We start from the raw sequence: 14134 nt of genomic DNA, 5'->3' as shown, positions 1-14134 counted from the left end.
GCAGCCCCATGGTGAAGGACTTGGGGGCACTGGTGGGTGAAAAGCCGGACATGAGCCGGCAATGTGCGCTCGCAGCCCAGAGGCCAACCGTGTCCTGGGCTGCACCCAAAGCCGCGTGGCCAGCAGGGCGAGAGAGGGGATTCTGCCCCTCTGCCCCGCTCTGGGGAGACCCCCCTGCAGTGCTGCGTCCAGCTCTGGAGCCCTCGGCACAGGAGAGACACGGACCTGCTGGAGCGGGGCCAGAGGAGGCCCCAGCAACGCTCCGAGGGCTGGAACAGCTCTGCTGGGAGGACAGGCTGGGAGAGCTGGGGGGGTTCAGCCTGGAGCAGAGGAGCTCCGGGGAGACCTTCCTGCAGCTGCCAGGGCTGAGAGGGGCTGAGGAGAGAGATGGGGATGGACTTTTTAGCAGGGCCTGTAGTGACAGGACAAGAGGTGATGGTTTTAAACTAAAAGAGGGCAGAGTTAGACTAGGTATAAGGAAGAAATGTTTCCCAGTGAGGGTGGTGAAACCCTGTCCCAGGTTGCCCAGAGAGGTGGTGGATGCCCCATCCCTGGGAACATCCCAGGTCAGGCTGGACGGGGCTCTGAGCAACATGCTCTGGTTGAAGATGTCCCTGCTCCCGGCAGGGGTGGGACTAGATGGCCTTAAAGGTCCCTTCCAGCCCAAACTGTTCTGTGAGTCTGAAAACCCAAAGAAAGGAGTTAAACCCTTCCCCCCAGCATGGCCATGGCTTTGTCTTTCCTGCAGCACCCAGCAAGCTGATTACTTTCTCTTCTGGCTTGCGCGAAGCACTTGAACGATCCCAAGGGAAAAGGCTTAGCGCTGCCGCTGTCGGTGTGCCAGGCTCCCCAAGACCCGCTCGGGTCGTAATCCGCTTACGGAGGAGAATTACGCATTGCTGACATTTCTCTGCAAAGACTCCATCCTCAGCGGGGTGCGACAGGCAAGTCCGACCCTGCGAACACCACGCTGACAGCGATATATTTCTGAATTCGCGTGCGCAATCCCACAGCAGCCCTGGAAGGACCAGCAACCTGGCTCAATAACAAAAGAGCATCTTATATAATACCAAGCTCTTGTCTACCAAGGACCCCAGAAGGATTAATTAGTTAAAGGAGGATTATCGCCTTGAAGATGGCTAATCTGTGCAGAGGTTTCTTTAAAACCATAGATCTTGGTTCCGGAGGCTGAAAGTAATTTTTTTAAAGAAAAAAAGCCGGCCTAGATGGTAGCCAGGTTTTCATATGTTCTTTACTGTTACATATGTATACCATATGACAGTGCATATAGCACTACGGTACTTAAATGAATACTGTTAGTGTAGTATAATAGCGAAATAGTAAATTTTGTCCTCCCTTTCCTGCAAAATGAAAAACAAATACAGAAAGGAAAGGATTCCTAGCACCTGTAATCTAGAAATAGCCAATTAACTGAAGGGATAGACAGGCTCCTAAATATAATCTCAGATCACCCAGAAGTTGATTAATGAATCATGGGTTTGGCATTCCAGAGAGCTGTGGAGCATTTTAACATAAACTGTTATTTCAAAGAGAATGACATGAAAACAGGAGCGGGTCTCAGGCACTGTTATCCAATGGAAAAATGTTGGGGGGAAAAGGAGACACCTGCAGCCATGTCCTAACCCAACAAAGGCCAAGCCAGAGCCTAAATTTACTAAAGTTTACCTTTGCTAATATTTTAGATGAGAATCCAATCACATCTGTAGTACTGGCATCGTTACGGGCAAAAAAGGGGCAAACTGCCCCTGTTACAGCCCAACTAAAAAGACAAACTCTTTTTTTCTGCACAACCTTTGAAAGTTATGAAACCGCGTGAGGATGAAGTCAATCGCCTTTAATTAAAGATATTACCGTTCTAATCTCATTTCAGCGCCCGCGTAACACGTATGCGGTGCGTAATACACAATGCTGAGCGCTTTAGTATTCGAATATAAACCAGCTGATCCCCCAAAGTCTTTGTTCAAGCAGATAACAATTATCTGAGTTTTGCAGAAAGGGAAAGAACAGTTACAAAAATTTAAGCAATTGGCCCAGTGCAACGCCAAAACATGCCCTCGACTCCCAAGCCGAGCCGTCAGGTCGGTGCCTTTCCCTGGTTTGCAATAGCAGACGCTGTTAAACACCACTGCGTGTCCTTGGGCGTATAAACCACTCCCAAATGGCGCAGAAAACAGTTAATTTCCCCATTGAGAAAAATTATTCATTTTAAATGAAGCGGAACAGCTACAGAAAAGGGGCGGCTTATGGCCAGGGTAATGAGATAAGAGACTTTTACGTCTAATTTGAAGAGTCAGATCAGCACGGATCATTAGCATTTTCATTCTTCATGCTTTACAGCAACCAAGTGATAAAGTTTTCCTGTTCAGCGGTGTCTCTGCCGGTTTTTCATAGACTCATAGACTGGTTTGGGTGGGAAGGGACCTTCCAAGGCCATCGAGTCCAACCCCCCTGCCATGAGCAGGGACATCTTCAACCAGAGCAGGGTGCTCAGAGACCCGTCCAACCTGACCTGGGGTGTTCCCAGGGATGGGGCATCCACCACCTCTCTGGGCAACCTGGGCCAGGGTTCCACCACCCTCATTTTTCCCATTACTGCTTCTGGCAAAGGCCGGACACATTGCATATAGGAGTCGCCGCTCCACATCACAAATTCATAGATTGTACATATTTTGGAGACCAGCTGATGATTTTGATTGAACTTTTGCAGTTTTGACGGGCAGGAAGAGCAAGAAACCACGGGTTGTTTGCAGAGATGTTGTCCCCACGTCCAGGACTCTCTTGCATCACTAAAACGGCACCGGCACCTCCCAATCGTCGTGGGCAGAGGTGCTGGGACGACTGCCTTCCCCCACCAAGCATGTCTTGGGAAAGGGTCTCTTGGGTTTCGCTCACTTCTTCACTCATGCCCACCACCTCCAAACCTCTCGCATATCCAGAGATCTACGGAGCTGGGGAGGGGTCTGGAGCACAAGTCTGATGGGGAGCGGCTGAGGGAACTGGGAGTGTTCAGTCTGGAGAAGAGAAGGCTGAGGGGAGCCCTCATTGCTCCCTACAACTACCTGAAAGGGGGTTGTGGTGAGGTGGGGTTGGTCTCTTCTCCCAAGTAACCAGCGACAGGACGACAGAAAATGGCCTCAAGTTGCGCCAGGGGAGGTTTAGATTGGAGATTAGGAAAAGTTTCTTCACCGAAAGGGTTGTCAGGCACTGGCACAGGCTGCCCAGGGAGGTGGTGGAGTCCCCATCTCTGGAAGTATTTAAATGCTGTGTAGACGTGGTGCTTAGGGACGTGGGTTAGTGGTGGGCTGGGCAGTGTTGGGTTAACAGTTAGACTCGATGATCTTAAAGGTCTTTTCCAACCTAAATGATTCTATGACTCCATGATTCTTCCCCTCTGTTATCTATCTGCTCCTCATGCTGCTTCTTTTCCAGCCTTTTCCCATCCCAGGAAGGCTTAATGGGTTCTTTAGACTGTGCTACTGCTCAGCCCTAAAAGAAGAATGACAAAGATCTACGTCGAGAGGTACTAATGGGATTTTTCTACCCATCCTGCAACCGTCCTGAGAACAGAAGTCTTCCGTCTTGACTGTCACCCTATCAGCTTTCATTAGGAGGGAAATATAATACTTTCACAAGTCAATTAATTGCAATTGCTGATGCTTTAGCAGGGGATGCTAAGTGCAAGGGGCAGAGGAGAATCCCCCAAAGTTGCTCCAAGCTCTTTCAGCTGTGAATGGGGAGCAAACGTGACGACATTAGCCAGGCTAATCAGCCTATCAGTCTTTTAAAATGACAGTCATAAAATACACTCTGCTGATTAGATATCGGATGGAGTTGTAAAACCTGTACAAATGTTACATTGATCACAGACCTGTGTTAGAGAAATCTAATCGTTAATGCCAGCTTAAACATGCTACCAAAGTCGATAACGCTACAAACATAACCCAGGTGGCTTACAAAGCGCAAACAGAGCCTGGGCTGATGTCTCTCTGGAGAGGACATGCCATGCGTTGTTCTTCAAGTTCTCCTAAAAGCCCTTTGCGTGGGAATACAGCCGCTGCAGACACGTGGGTCACCCACGTTGGCCCCAACCTTGGGGAGGCTCTGGAGGTTCTTCCAAGCATGCAAGAAGCAACCCAAAAGCCAGGAAAGGAGACAAAGAACAGTTGCTCGTTCCACAGGAACGAGGATGAAGCCATTGGACTGAGCGTGGTTTTCACGGCTCATGTGCACAGGATCCAAACACAACCTCCAGCAGTTGCATCTTCTGGAAATGGGCACCTGCCTCTACCAGGAGCAGAGAGGACCGGATAACCACGACTTTTCCACCAGTTACCTTTGCTCTTCTAAACCTGGGTTGTTGAAAAACGTGAAAGGCTTGTAGGTCCTCATCTAGCGTGTTTTACACATAGCACACAGGCAACGATCTCTGTTATGGGCAACGCACTACTGCCACAAAGCCTCTTCATATAGATCTGTTCATCATACAAGGAAGGTTTTATCCTGTTTGCTCCCAACACATACCATGACAAGATGGGCACAAGAACAGGGACATTCCCTACAGCTTCAACAGTCAAGACCTACTAGGACTTCAGATGGGCATCAACTTCAGCCGTAGCTGTCAGCTGCATCCACCCTGGGAAATAAAACAGGCGAGGGACTGGGCTCCGGTGCTGGGGCTGGCCGGCGCGGCAGAGCTCAGCTCACATCCATCCATGCACACAACTGGACGGCGTGGACCGCCCTGTGTGAGCCCATGGGCTCTGTCCTGCTTCCTTCAACAGCAGACACACAGCTGGAAGCTGCAGGTGGGATATGGCCATAAACACGCTCATACAAGCGGATCTGGACGGACTACCTTCAGATTTGATGTTTGGCCACAGGCCTTCAGCCTGCAGAATGGGACTTGCCCATGGCCAGCACATTCTGCAACTAAAACCCAGCCGTAGCTGACAGCACATCATCCACCCCAAAACAGAATTATTTCTTGTCATACACAAGGTATCTAGCTGAGATGGTCAGGGCAGGATGCACCTTTGAGCGCTCGTGGTCTCTGATGCTCCAAACTACCAGATATCTACCCAGATTCTCCCCAAATATGCTGTGACCTGCTAAGTATCCAAAAAATGCATCCATGTCATGGACAGGGACATGGACAGTGAAGGACTGCAGTGGAGCCTCACCGTGAATGCTCCTTATTCCCCATGGCTCTGGCATAAAGCCAGATCTCTACAAGGTCTGCAGCCAGACCTTGGCCACCAACCTGAATGGTTGATGAACAAGGCACTCAATCAAATTAGTCTGTTTTTTGTGGGGATCTACCTTTGATTGGGTTTTATGAAACCCTCCTGGACAACTCCAGAAATTAAGTTTCAGTTGTCTACATTGAAAATTATGTATATTCAAAGAAAACAAAGCAATTAGAGCACCTATGCAGGACAAAACTGAACTTTGCTGTGCCACGTTCTCAAAGGAATGAGCCTGCTGCCGGGGGAACCAGAGCCTGAAGATTTCTGGATAGTGCTGCACAACCACCAAATACTAGTCCAGACAAATCAAGTTTCCAGAGCCCATCTTCATAAACATACCTGGGACCTCAGAAGAGCCCTGAAAGTTAAAACAAAATTAAAGAAAAACAATAAACTCAGCCTCCCTCCCCAGTGAGTTCCCCTAAGTACAGCTAGCAAGACCAAAGAGCAAGTCCGCCACTCGTTAAAAGTTTCATTTCACAGATTCTAGCAGGAAAAACGCAGAAGACGCTTGTGGCCTTCAAAGGTCACCACTGCTCTTCCAAAGGCTCCAATTTCACGTGCAATGGGTGAGTCCAAACCTACAGTGGGATCCACGTGGATCTATTCAAGAATGGGAAGGGGAGATGACGTGCGAGCATGGATGCAACAGAAACACTGTTTTGCTGAGCCTGGAAGGAAAAGAAAGGGAAAGAAAGGAGGAAAGCCAGCAGCAACCTCACCCGAGGGTTATAGGGAGGGATCTGAAGTGTTAAGAGCAGCAGAATAACTTAATTTTCCATCCAACTATATGCAAAGGTGAAAAAAAAGCAACAACCCTCTTCCCATGCCTTCCCTCCGACACTACTGACCACAGAGCAGAACTGGGAGATCTGTGAGCTCCTGCAAAATGCAGGACAAACCCTGCGGTCTGCAGAGATGCTGTAAGAGGATGCAGCTGGTCACAGAAGATCTCGAGTTGGAAGGGACCCATGAGGATCATCGAGTCCAACTCCCTGCTCCTGGCAGGAGCGTAACGGTGCATAACTTCACATAATTGTAGAAGATTTCAGTTTGCTTTTAAATAATCTTAAACTTTTAATTGTGACAATCACTAGGAACAATCAGCGCAGTGATGGCACACACCTGAGCTGTAGCTATCTGTCGAGGACTGCGAGATGGAGCGGGAAAGCGAACGGCGGCCGATCTTCGTCGGGCGCTTGTTGAACTCCTGCTTTTGGTCAGCAAACTGGATCTGTTAAAAGAAACTAATAGTTAAGTCAGATGTAAAGAACCAACAGTCTGATACAGAAGATTAATCCCGAGAACCCAAAGCCTTGAGCAGGCACCGACACCATCTCAGTTACGGGCTGAATCGCAATTCCTATTATCTAATTAGGAACAGGGTACGATGAATTGCCTACTTCGTTTAATTTCAGACCCCCACCAGATGCAGCATTGACACGCTTGTCTTTTAAATACCCGAAGCTCCTCTTCTAACCACACAAATTGGCAAGCTCTGTCCCCGTCGCACACAACCTTATCTTTCCAAAATGCTAACCATGAGGGTTATTCGTCGCAAGAGAAACCCCGTTAGGACCACCCAACGTTTGCCGAGCTGATGCGGGACTGACCTATCTCGCAACGTTTATTGTGGTGACCGGCATGAGACGCTCCCTGTTTGCTGTACAAAATACGAAAGGCAGAAATAAAAACGCTTCAAGTAACGAATGCCACTCCAGCTGCACTCTATATTAAGAAGATTAATTATTTGAGATTAGATACAGCACTCAAGGCTGTTGTAACTGTTGGGAGCATGGACGCCCGGAGAACACAAGTATTTAAGAATACTGCATTTACGAGTACACAACTTTACAAAACAAATCAAGAAATTAAGGATAAGGCATGTAAATGAAGCGATGTGCAGACTGGCAAAATGTAACTATCCAAGCTGGAGAGGAGGAACCAACGGTCATTCACCAGCACCGCCTACACCAATACCACAGCAATGGAGGTAACACCAATATTTTCTGGCATTTTGCATCTACCCTCTTTTTTAACAGAGCTCATTTCACTGCAACAAATCGTTGCGGATGGCAAATAGCCGCCCGCTCAACCCCAGATGAAGAATCAAGCCCGTTTCCATGTCCATCATCACCAAGGAGTGAAGATTTCAGCCTCCCCAGGCACAGCTGCAAAGCCCCAAGACCAGCAGCAGGTTTGAGAGCAGCCGAGCACAACCAGGCGCAGCCCTGCCCGTGTCGCGGCTGCGATAACTGCCACGCCGAGAGATAAATATTTATTTTAAGTCAGCAAGGCTGATCTGCTCCAAAGCACGCAGAGGACAGGAGAGATGAGGGAAGAAGCGTCACCTTTATCTAGGCACTTTTAAGGGGAAAATTACATTTAACACTGGTACGTATAGCACAGGCTCCTGCCGGTGGCTTCACACCTTGCCCGGCCAGCGCATTGCTTGGAGAAGAACCTCTTCCTCCAAGCTTCATTTTACTCCTGCCCTTGGTTAAAAAGAACAGCAAGAAGGCCAAATAATCAGTATTTCCTTACTATCGACTGCCCAAGTCCAGGTTTTCACATAAACCAAACATCTGCTCTTACAGATGATTATTGGTCATCTTACAGTAGAAACTCAACCCTTCCGTGCCCCGTTGACGTGCACCTCAGGCTGAACTCGTCTTAACGCTTCTCTGCTCCCACCAGCACCAACCTTCAGCTGGTGACCCCAAGGGGCTTCACGAGCAGCAGACACATTTCAACAGACACTAGAACTGCTCAGAGCCCACCCACCTCGCCCAAGGGACACGGCGCAGCTCAAAACCACACCAGAAGCTCAACATCCCTTTTAATTCTCTCTCTGTGTGGCTTCCGGGCCATATTTAAGCATTCGGGGGAACAGGCTTATTGTTTTAGGAAATATTTTAACTCCCAGTGCTCATCGCTTTGTAAGCCAACCACCGACGCTCTCACCACGTTCACCATTCGTGCTAAATCTCAGGGAAAGCGGAAACACAACTTCCAATCGCACATTTCCTTGGACTTTGCTACAGGCATAAGCTGACTCAGTCTGCTGCAAGGGGGTTAAATATTTACATCTCCAAAATACTGAAAGCCATGAATTGAGTCTATTAACTAATCCCTTGGGGTATTTTGAGAAGGTAGTTTTGTTTAAAGAAGTCACCTAACCACAAAGAATTTGATCCCATTCTAGGAACTCAAATTCAAGCTCAGTGGTTTAAGTGGCAGCACTTGACATTGCACTTGAGGCGGGCTGGTGATGCTATGGAGCTGGTACCCGGCTTTTGGGGCCAGCAAGTGAAGGGAAAAGGTGATGGGGGTCTCAGGTGGCTAATTCAGAGTCCCCTGTGAAGCCAGGTCTGAGCTGGCCCGGGGACAGCCAGCCCAAGCTGCTGGGCAGGGGGGAAAGGACCTGGGAGAGGATTTGTAGCAGCACTTGGAAGTTGGGGTTTTTTTCCTGCTAATCTTAAACCAAACAACAGAACAACACTGGATCAGGAAACAAGCAGGGGAGAAAAAAACCACATCAAACTCATATTACAGTCAAGAGCTGCATTGTGGATTAACACCTCTGATCCCGGTGGGACGGGGTCTTCGCACACACGCAGTTTTTTTCCTTCCTTTTCTAGAGAAGATGCTGGCCTGAAATAACTCTTTTTTTTTTTTTTTTTTTCATTTAAAACAAACCCCTCGACAGCTGAGCAGCTTCATCAAAGCATCAGGTTATTTGTGCGAAACGATGCTCTCGGCAAAGTGAGATACGCTGGAAGTCTAACAAAGGGTGAATAATTTGTATTACAGTTAACGTTTTCCTTTCCCACATCATCTCTTCAAGGACGTTCAATGCAACTATGCCAAGCGACACGGTAGTATTGGTAAGGGCATTCAGAGCTCCTGAAGGACCTCCACATGAAACATCGATAGCCAAGAACACGCTGAAAAGCAAAGTCAGTCATGAACCAAATTATTAGGCAGAACTAAAACTAGACATTATAATAAACTCTGCCCTAAACGCCTTCAAGGGTTTAAACCCTTTAAATGCTGCCACAAGCTGGATTTAGCTTTAGCTGAGCATGGCACTGACTAGCAAGAGGTGGAAGGAGGCATCAGAAGAGGAGACCGTCGGGAAGGGGTGTCTGCCAGGTCAAGGCTCAGGTCTGCTTTCCGCTAGCCTTGACCCGTCACCAGTGTCTTTTGACTTTATCCTTCGAACAAGAGAGAGAGCGGGCAGGAACGGATGCTGGAATTTGATTTATTGGAGACATCACCTTCATCCAGTGCTAAATTTTGTATCACGTGGCCATGTGAAGTGTACAAAGTGCCGGCAGGAATACCCTTAAGAATACTCTTAAGCCAGTTTCCACAACACATCTTCACTTTAGAGTTGAGATTCCTGCGACGCACACTCGACCCAGCCAGAAGGAGAAAACCAGACCTTGCTTACCCGGACCAAACCCCTGGTTTAAATCCCTACGGAAGAGCGCAAGGCGACCGATGGCACAACACAGCGCGGTCCAGCCCGGCTGGAAACATGGGGGCATTCGAGACTGGGATGAGAACAGTGATTTGGTTCCAGGCTGAACTCGTTCAGCTCAACCCGAAACGCCTCTGAAGGTAACAGCCAACGTGCACAGGCTAAAGCTCAAAGGAGAGCCCGTGACGCCTCTGAGAGCTGCAGCTCCTTGGATTTAGGAGTCCAGCCTGCGCTGCAGCTGCACAAACACCGCTGCTTCCAACCTCCAGCAGGAAAAAAAAACCCAATTCAAGCTGGAAAAACCTCACCTGCAGCGTTACAAGGGGTTAATGACTTCTAAATGCAGGTGCGTGCTCATTACATTTCAAATGAGCCAAGTCTCACTTCTCACTGGGGTTTCCACCGCGAAGAGCCGCCCTGCGCTACTTCACCGAGCAAAAAAGTCTTGCTGGCCGAGGTCTTCCTGGGCAACCTCCCGGCTCACAAACCCATCGACGCCTCCGTCACGGTGCTCTGAAGAACAACCCCAGAGCAACGTGTTCAACTCAACGCTTCGTGGTTTCAAACCTCCTGTTCCCGGGGGAAAATGAGGAGAAGTCCTCTGGAGAGCGGGATTTTCTCTGAAGAGGGGATGCAGCCAGCGCCAGAAATAAGTGACCGGGGGGAACGGCAAGGAAAAGAGTCAAAAAAAAAGTGGGTAGAGAGAAACAAATGCACTTTTAAATAGAAAGATGGTATTACGGTACTAAAGACTGCCCTCACCTGGGCTTTAATCCCCGAATCTCCGTTCACGTTGTATTTCTTCTTGTTCAGCATGACGGCGTCACCGACAGCCCCAGCGCACCGTCTCCTGCCGGGGCAGGGGCTGACCCCCCGTTTATACCTCCCAGCCCCGCCGATCCCGATCCTGCCCGCTCCGGTTTCAGCTGCGGGGTGGGGGGAGAAGGGGGGAGGCAGGCGAAGAGAACTGCTTGGATTTTCAGGCTCCCTTTTTTTTTTGGCAGGAAAGGACCCCAAGACTTAATGAGGCGTCCCGCCGAACAAGCCCTACTTCTGTTTCATGCTGAATTACAGCGTTTGCCTGACCTCTAGACAGTTAGCGGCAGTTTTTAACGTGGCCTGGCTTGTGTGTGCATAACAATAGCTTATTTATATAACCAGAACATTTCCCTGCTCACTATAATTAACTTGCTAATTAGGCTCTTTTTAACTTGGGTTCTCCCCCCCACTTTCTTTTTCCCCAATGTCAGATGATTACGTTAACAGAGCCTCATTAGAAGAAAATTAACTAATGAGCAACTAAAACAATGAAGGCATTTGTTAGATGGCAAAGTGGTTTTTAATTGTGCCAGCCCTCGCTCCGTCCCTCACGGCAGCAAGTGCAGAGAGTCCGTCCTTGGAAGGGTCCAGACTCCGACATCCATCCCGCGATTCCCGCGTTGGACCGTTACTCTTAGAATCACAGAACCACAGAATAGTTTGGGTTGGAAGGGACCTTTCAAGGCCATCTAGTCCAACCCCCTGCCATGAGCAGGGACATCCCCAACCGGAGCAGAGTGCTCAGAGCCCCGTCCAGCCTGACCTGGGATGTTCCCAGGGATGGGGCATCTACCACCTCTCTGGGCAACCTGGGCCAGGGTTTCACCACCCTCATTGTCAAAAATATATCCTTTTATCCAGGCTCTTCCCACCTTACAGGTACCTACTGCAGCAGGAAAAGGGCTGCGGGTAACCCCGGAGGGATGCTCGTGCAGCAGTAGGGTTCAGGGAGCGCGATGCCAGCGACGGAGTAGACCCAATGCAGGGCAATTTTTTTTTATTTGGTGGTCAGAGCTGTTATCCAGAGAGTTTTGTCCCTGACAGTTGCACCCAGGACAATTCCCATAGAGAACCTCAACCTCTGCTTCCACAGAAGAGGGAGCTGGGAAGCGATGGGGCATTGCCGGTTGCCCTCAGCACCAATCCTAACTAAATCAGAAAAGCAAGCTCCCCCCAGCTCCACGTGTTACCACACACACATGCTTTAGACATAATTTACCACTGATCTGACCTAATATTGCGCCAGTTTGGTGTAATATTGCTTCCTCAATAGCTGTCACTGTCGTCCAGCGGGTGGTACAGCATGACGGGGAAAACATTGCTTGCAAGTGCCCCTCCGAAGCCTTTCTGCAGACAAGCACGAGCCGTGATGGCATTTCACATCTCCACGCAGAGTTCAAGGAATCCACTGAAAGAGTAAAAATTCCCAGGCTGTACGAAAGCAACACCTGCTTTATGAAGGGGAAAAAAACCGAACTCCCAGTTTCAATGACTCCGTAGAGTAACTGGAAAATGGAGATATGGATTATTTCCAATACGGAAATACGTCAGGAAATCTGAGACTGAGATTAGCACCATTTGCCTCAGCTGATACTAAAGCCGAAGTTGTGTTTTCAAGGTACATTTTTCATTTTTTAACATTATTGACGATCCTTTTCACGCAAAATCCTAAGCGAGATGCTACTTTAGCCCGGTGCAAGCTACGAAAAGCCGGGAAAAGGGGGAGGAAGCTCACACCACCGAAGCACAAACTACTTTTTCCAGGTTATCACATCAAGAGACTTAAATCGAACAGCTTTTCCTGGGTGGGGAGGGGGAAGTCTTTTTCAGTAAAGGCTGAGTCTCAGACACTAAAACTAAGAACCTCTATTCTACAAAAATGCTAAAAATAAAGTTCTTTCCTGCACCTCCAGTCCACAGCTCACGTATCTTCTGCAAGTCATACGCCAGTTGTAATCTGGCTCAATCTTCAAATAAAAACAGGGAGAACCATGTTAAACCCTGGTAAAATCTGAGTAATTTAATAAACCACGGGTGATTAACATCTGCTTTCTACTCATGGCTGGAGACCAACCTTACTGCAGCCTCCCTCTGCGTTAGCTTAGCCATGCGTGGGCTTGGAACATTCTCTGCTCTTTTCTAAAATTGCTAAAGGAAACCTTAAAACCTTGTACCAGCTACAAAATCCCCCACCGCCTGTGCAACGTGCAGGAGGAACCAGAGCTCTAAATTCTCTGAACTCTTAAATTTTGTGAGCGCAGGGCGTTTGTAGTGCCAGTGTCTTAAATTTCTTCTTCGCCACGAATGGTTTCTTTTTCAAGGAACAAAAGGAGAAAACAAGGGTTTTCTGTGTGACTAAGTCGCACAAGATCTCCGGCATTGCCAACAGCTTGCAAATCCACCCGCCACAAACTTGGGAAACAAAAAGGAAGTTATGGAGCTAATTAAAACCCACCTATTCACGTATGAAACAGCAGGTCAAGTCTGTGGTCTTCAAGCGCTGCTACTTCTTGGTTATTCATGTGACAAACTGTCTGGAAAGTCTTTTCCCAGCAGAAAAACTTCTCATCCGTCTATGATGTCGAGTGATAACATGAACTTACTCTTTTTTCCTTTTTTTTTTTTTTTTTTTAATAAAGAAGGTTAAAGACTGCAAGAGAAATAATTTTGCGCCTGTGACCAGAACAGAGGGGACCGACGTGACTGTTCCGCCAGGGCCAGGGCCTGCAGCTCCCAGACCAAACCCCCTCCTCCTGCCCTCTCGCGAGGGAAGAGCTGGGTTCCCCCAGCACGCGACCAGACACTTCGTCTCCTCCTCCACGTCCCCCCGCGGCGCCGGAGATGCGCACGTAGACGCCAAGTGTTGGCACCCGACGGGCACCTGGAGGAGAGACCCGCTCCCCTCCCGCGATACCGGTGGTCCCCTCCTCTCTCCGGGCTGGCCATGACCTGCAACCCCCCGCTTCAGCAAGCCAGGCAGCTTCCGTTCTCCCGAGCCACCTCCTGAGCCTAGACCACATCAAGAAAGGGGCTGTCCAAATCCGTTTATTCCGTACTTTAGCATGCCTTAAATCAATATGTGATCCTGACAAGGCTGCGCACTGAGCCAAAACTTTAACTGGGACTCAAAGTGGTTCAGATTCCAGCTCTCCAGCCAAAAGGTCACACAGAGACCGACTCCGGGATTCACACACGTGTTTAACCCTTTGGCACCTTCCTTCTGAAAAAACAGCTTGAGAATGTGCCGGTTAAGGCTGATTTTACCTACAGGGCGTGGGAATGAAGAGTCACCCACCTGGGCCAAAGCGGTTTCCAAGCGTGTCAGAAATTCAAGCCAACGATTCTTGAAGACCTCCCACCGGTGGCGGATCCGCGGTGCCCTGCAAACTCTCAGCCCAGTGTGTTTCTAACTCAGCCTCAGCATTGGGCTGAGGCTGTGTACAGTGCAACCATCAGACCATGGCCCCAGACATCTCCATTTAATTTTTTTTTTTTTTTTTTTACCAGGACTGAGACCAATTCCAGTCCTCAAACCTCCAAGACAATCGCTAACGAGGACCGA

The 14134-nt window shown here is 48.9% G+C and overlaps 1 protein-coding gene across 1 annotated transcript in view; it reads right to left on the bottom strand.

The window, feature by feature from the left end:
• Positions 1-14134, bottom strand: part of AHCYL2 (adenosylhomocysteinase like 2) — a gene marked incomplete at its 5' end in the record, with an annotated part of 105728 nt that overhangs the window by 27604 nt on the left and 63990 nt on the right. Inside the window, one exon of the mRNA XM_082007478.1 lies at positions 6393-6501. Within this exon, the coding sequence (XP_081863604.1) occupies positions 6393-6501 (109 nt within the window). The remainder of the gene's footprint in view (positions 1-6392; positions 6502-14134) is intronic.

Source organism: Phaethon aethereus (genome assembly GCF_964289735.1).
Source record: "Phaethon aethereus genome assembly, chromosome: 1".
Classification (NCBI taxonomy): Eukaryota; Metazoa; Chordata; class Aves; order Phaethontiformes; family Phaethontidae; genus Phaethon; species Phaethon aethereus.
Note: the sequence above shows the minus strand (reverse complement) of the source record. Positions and strands in the feature narration are given on the sequence as shown.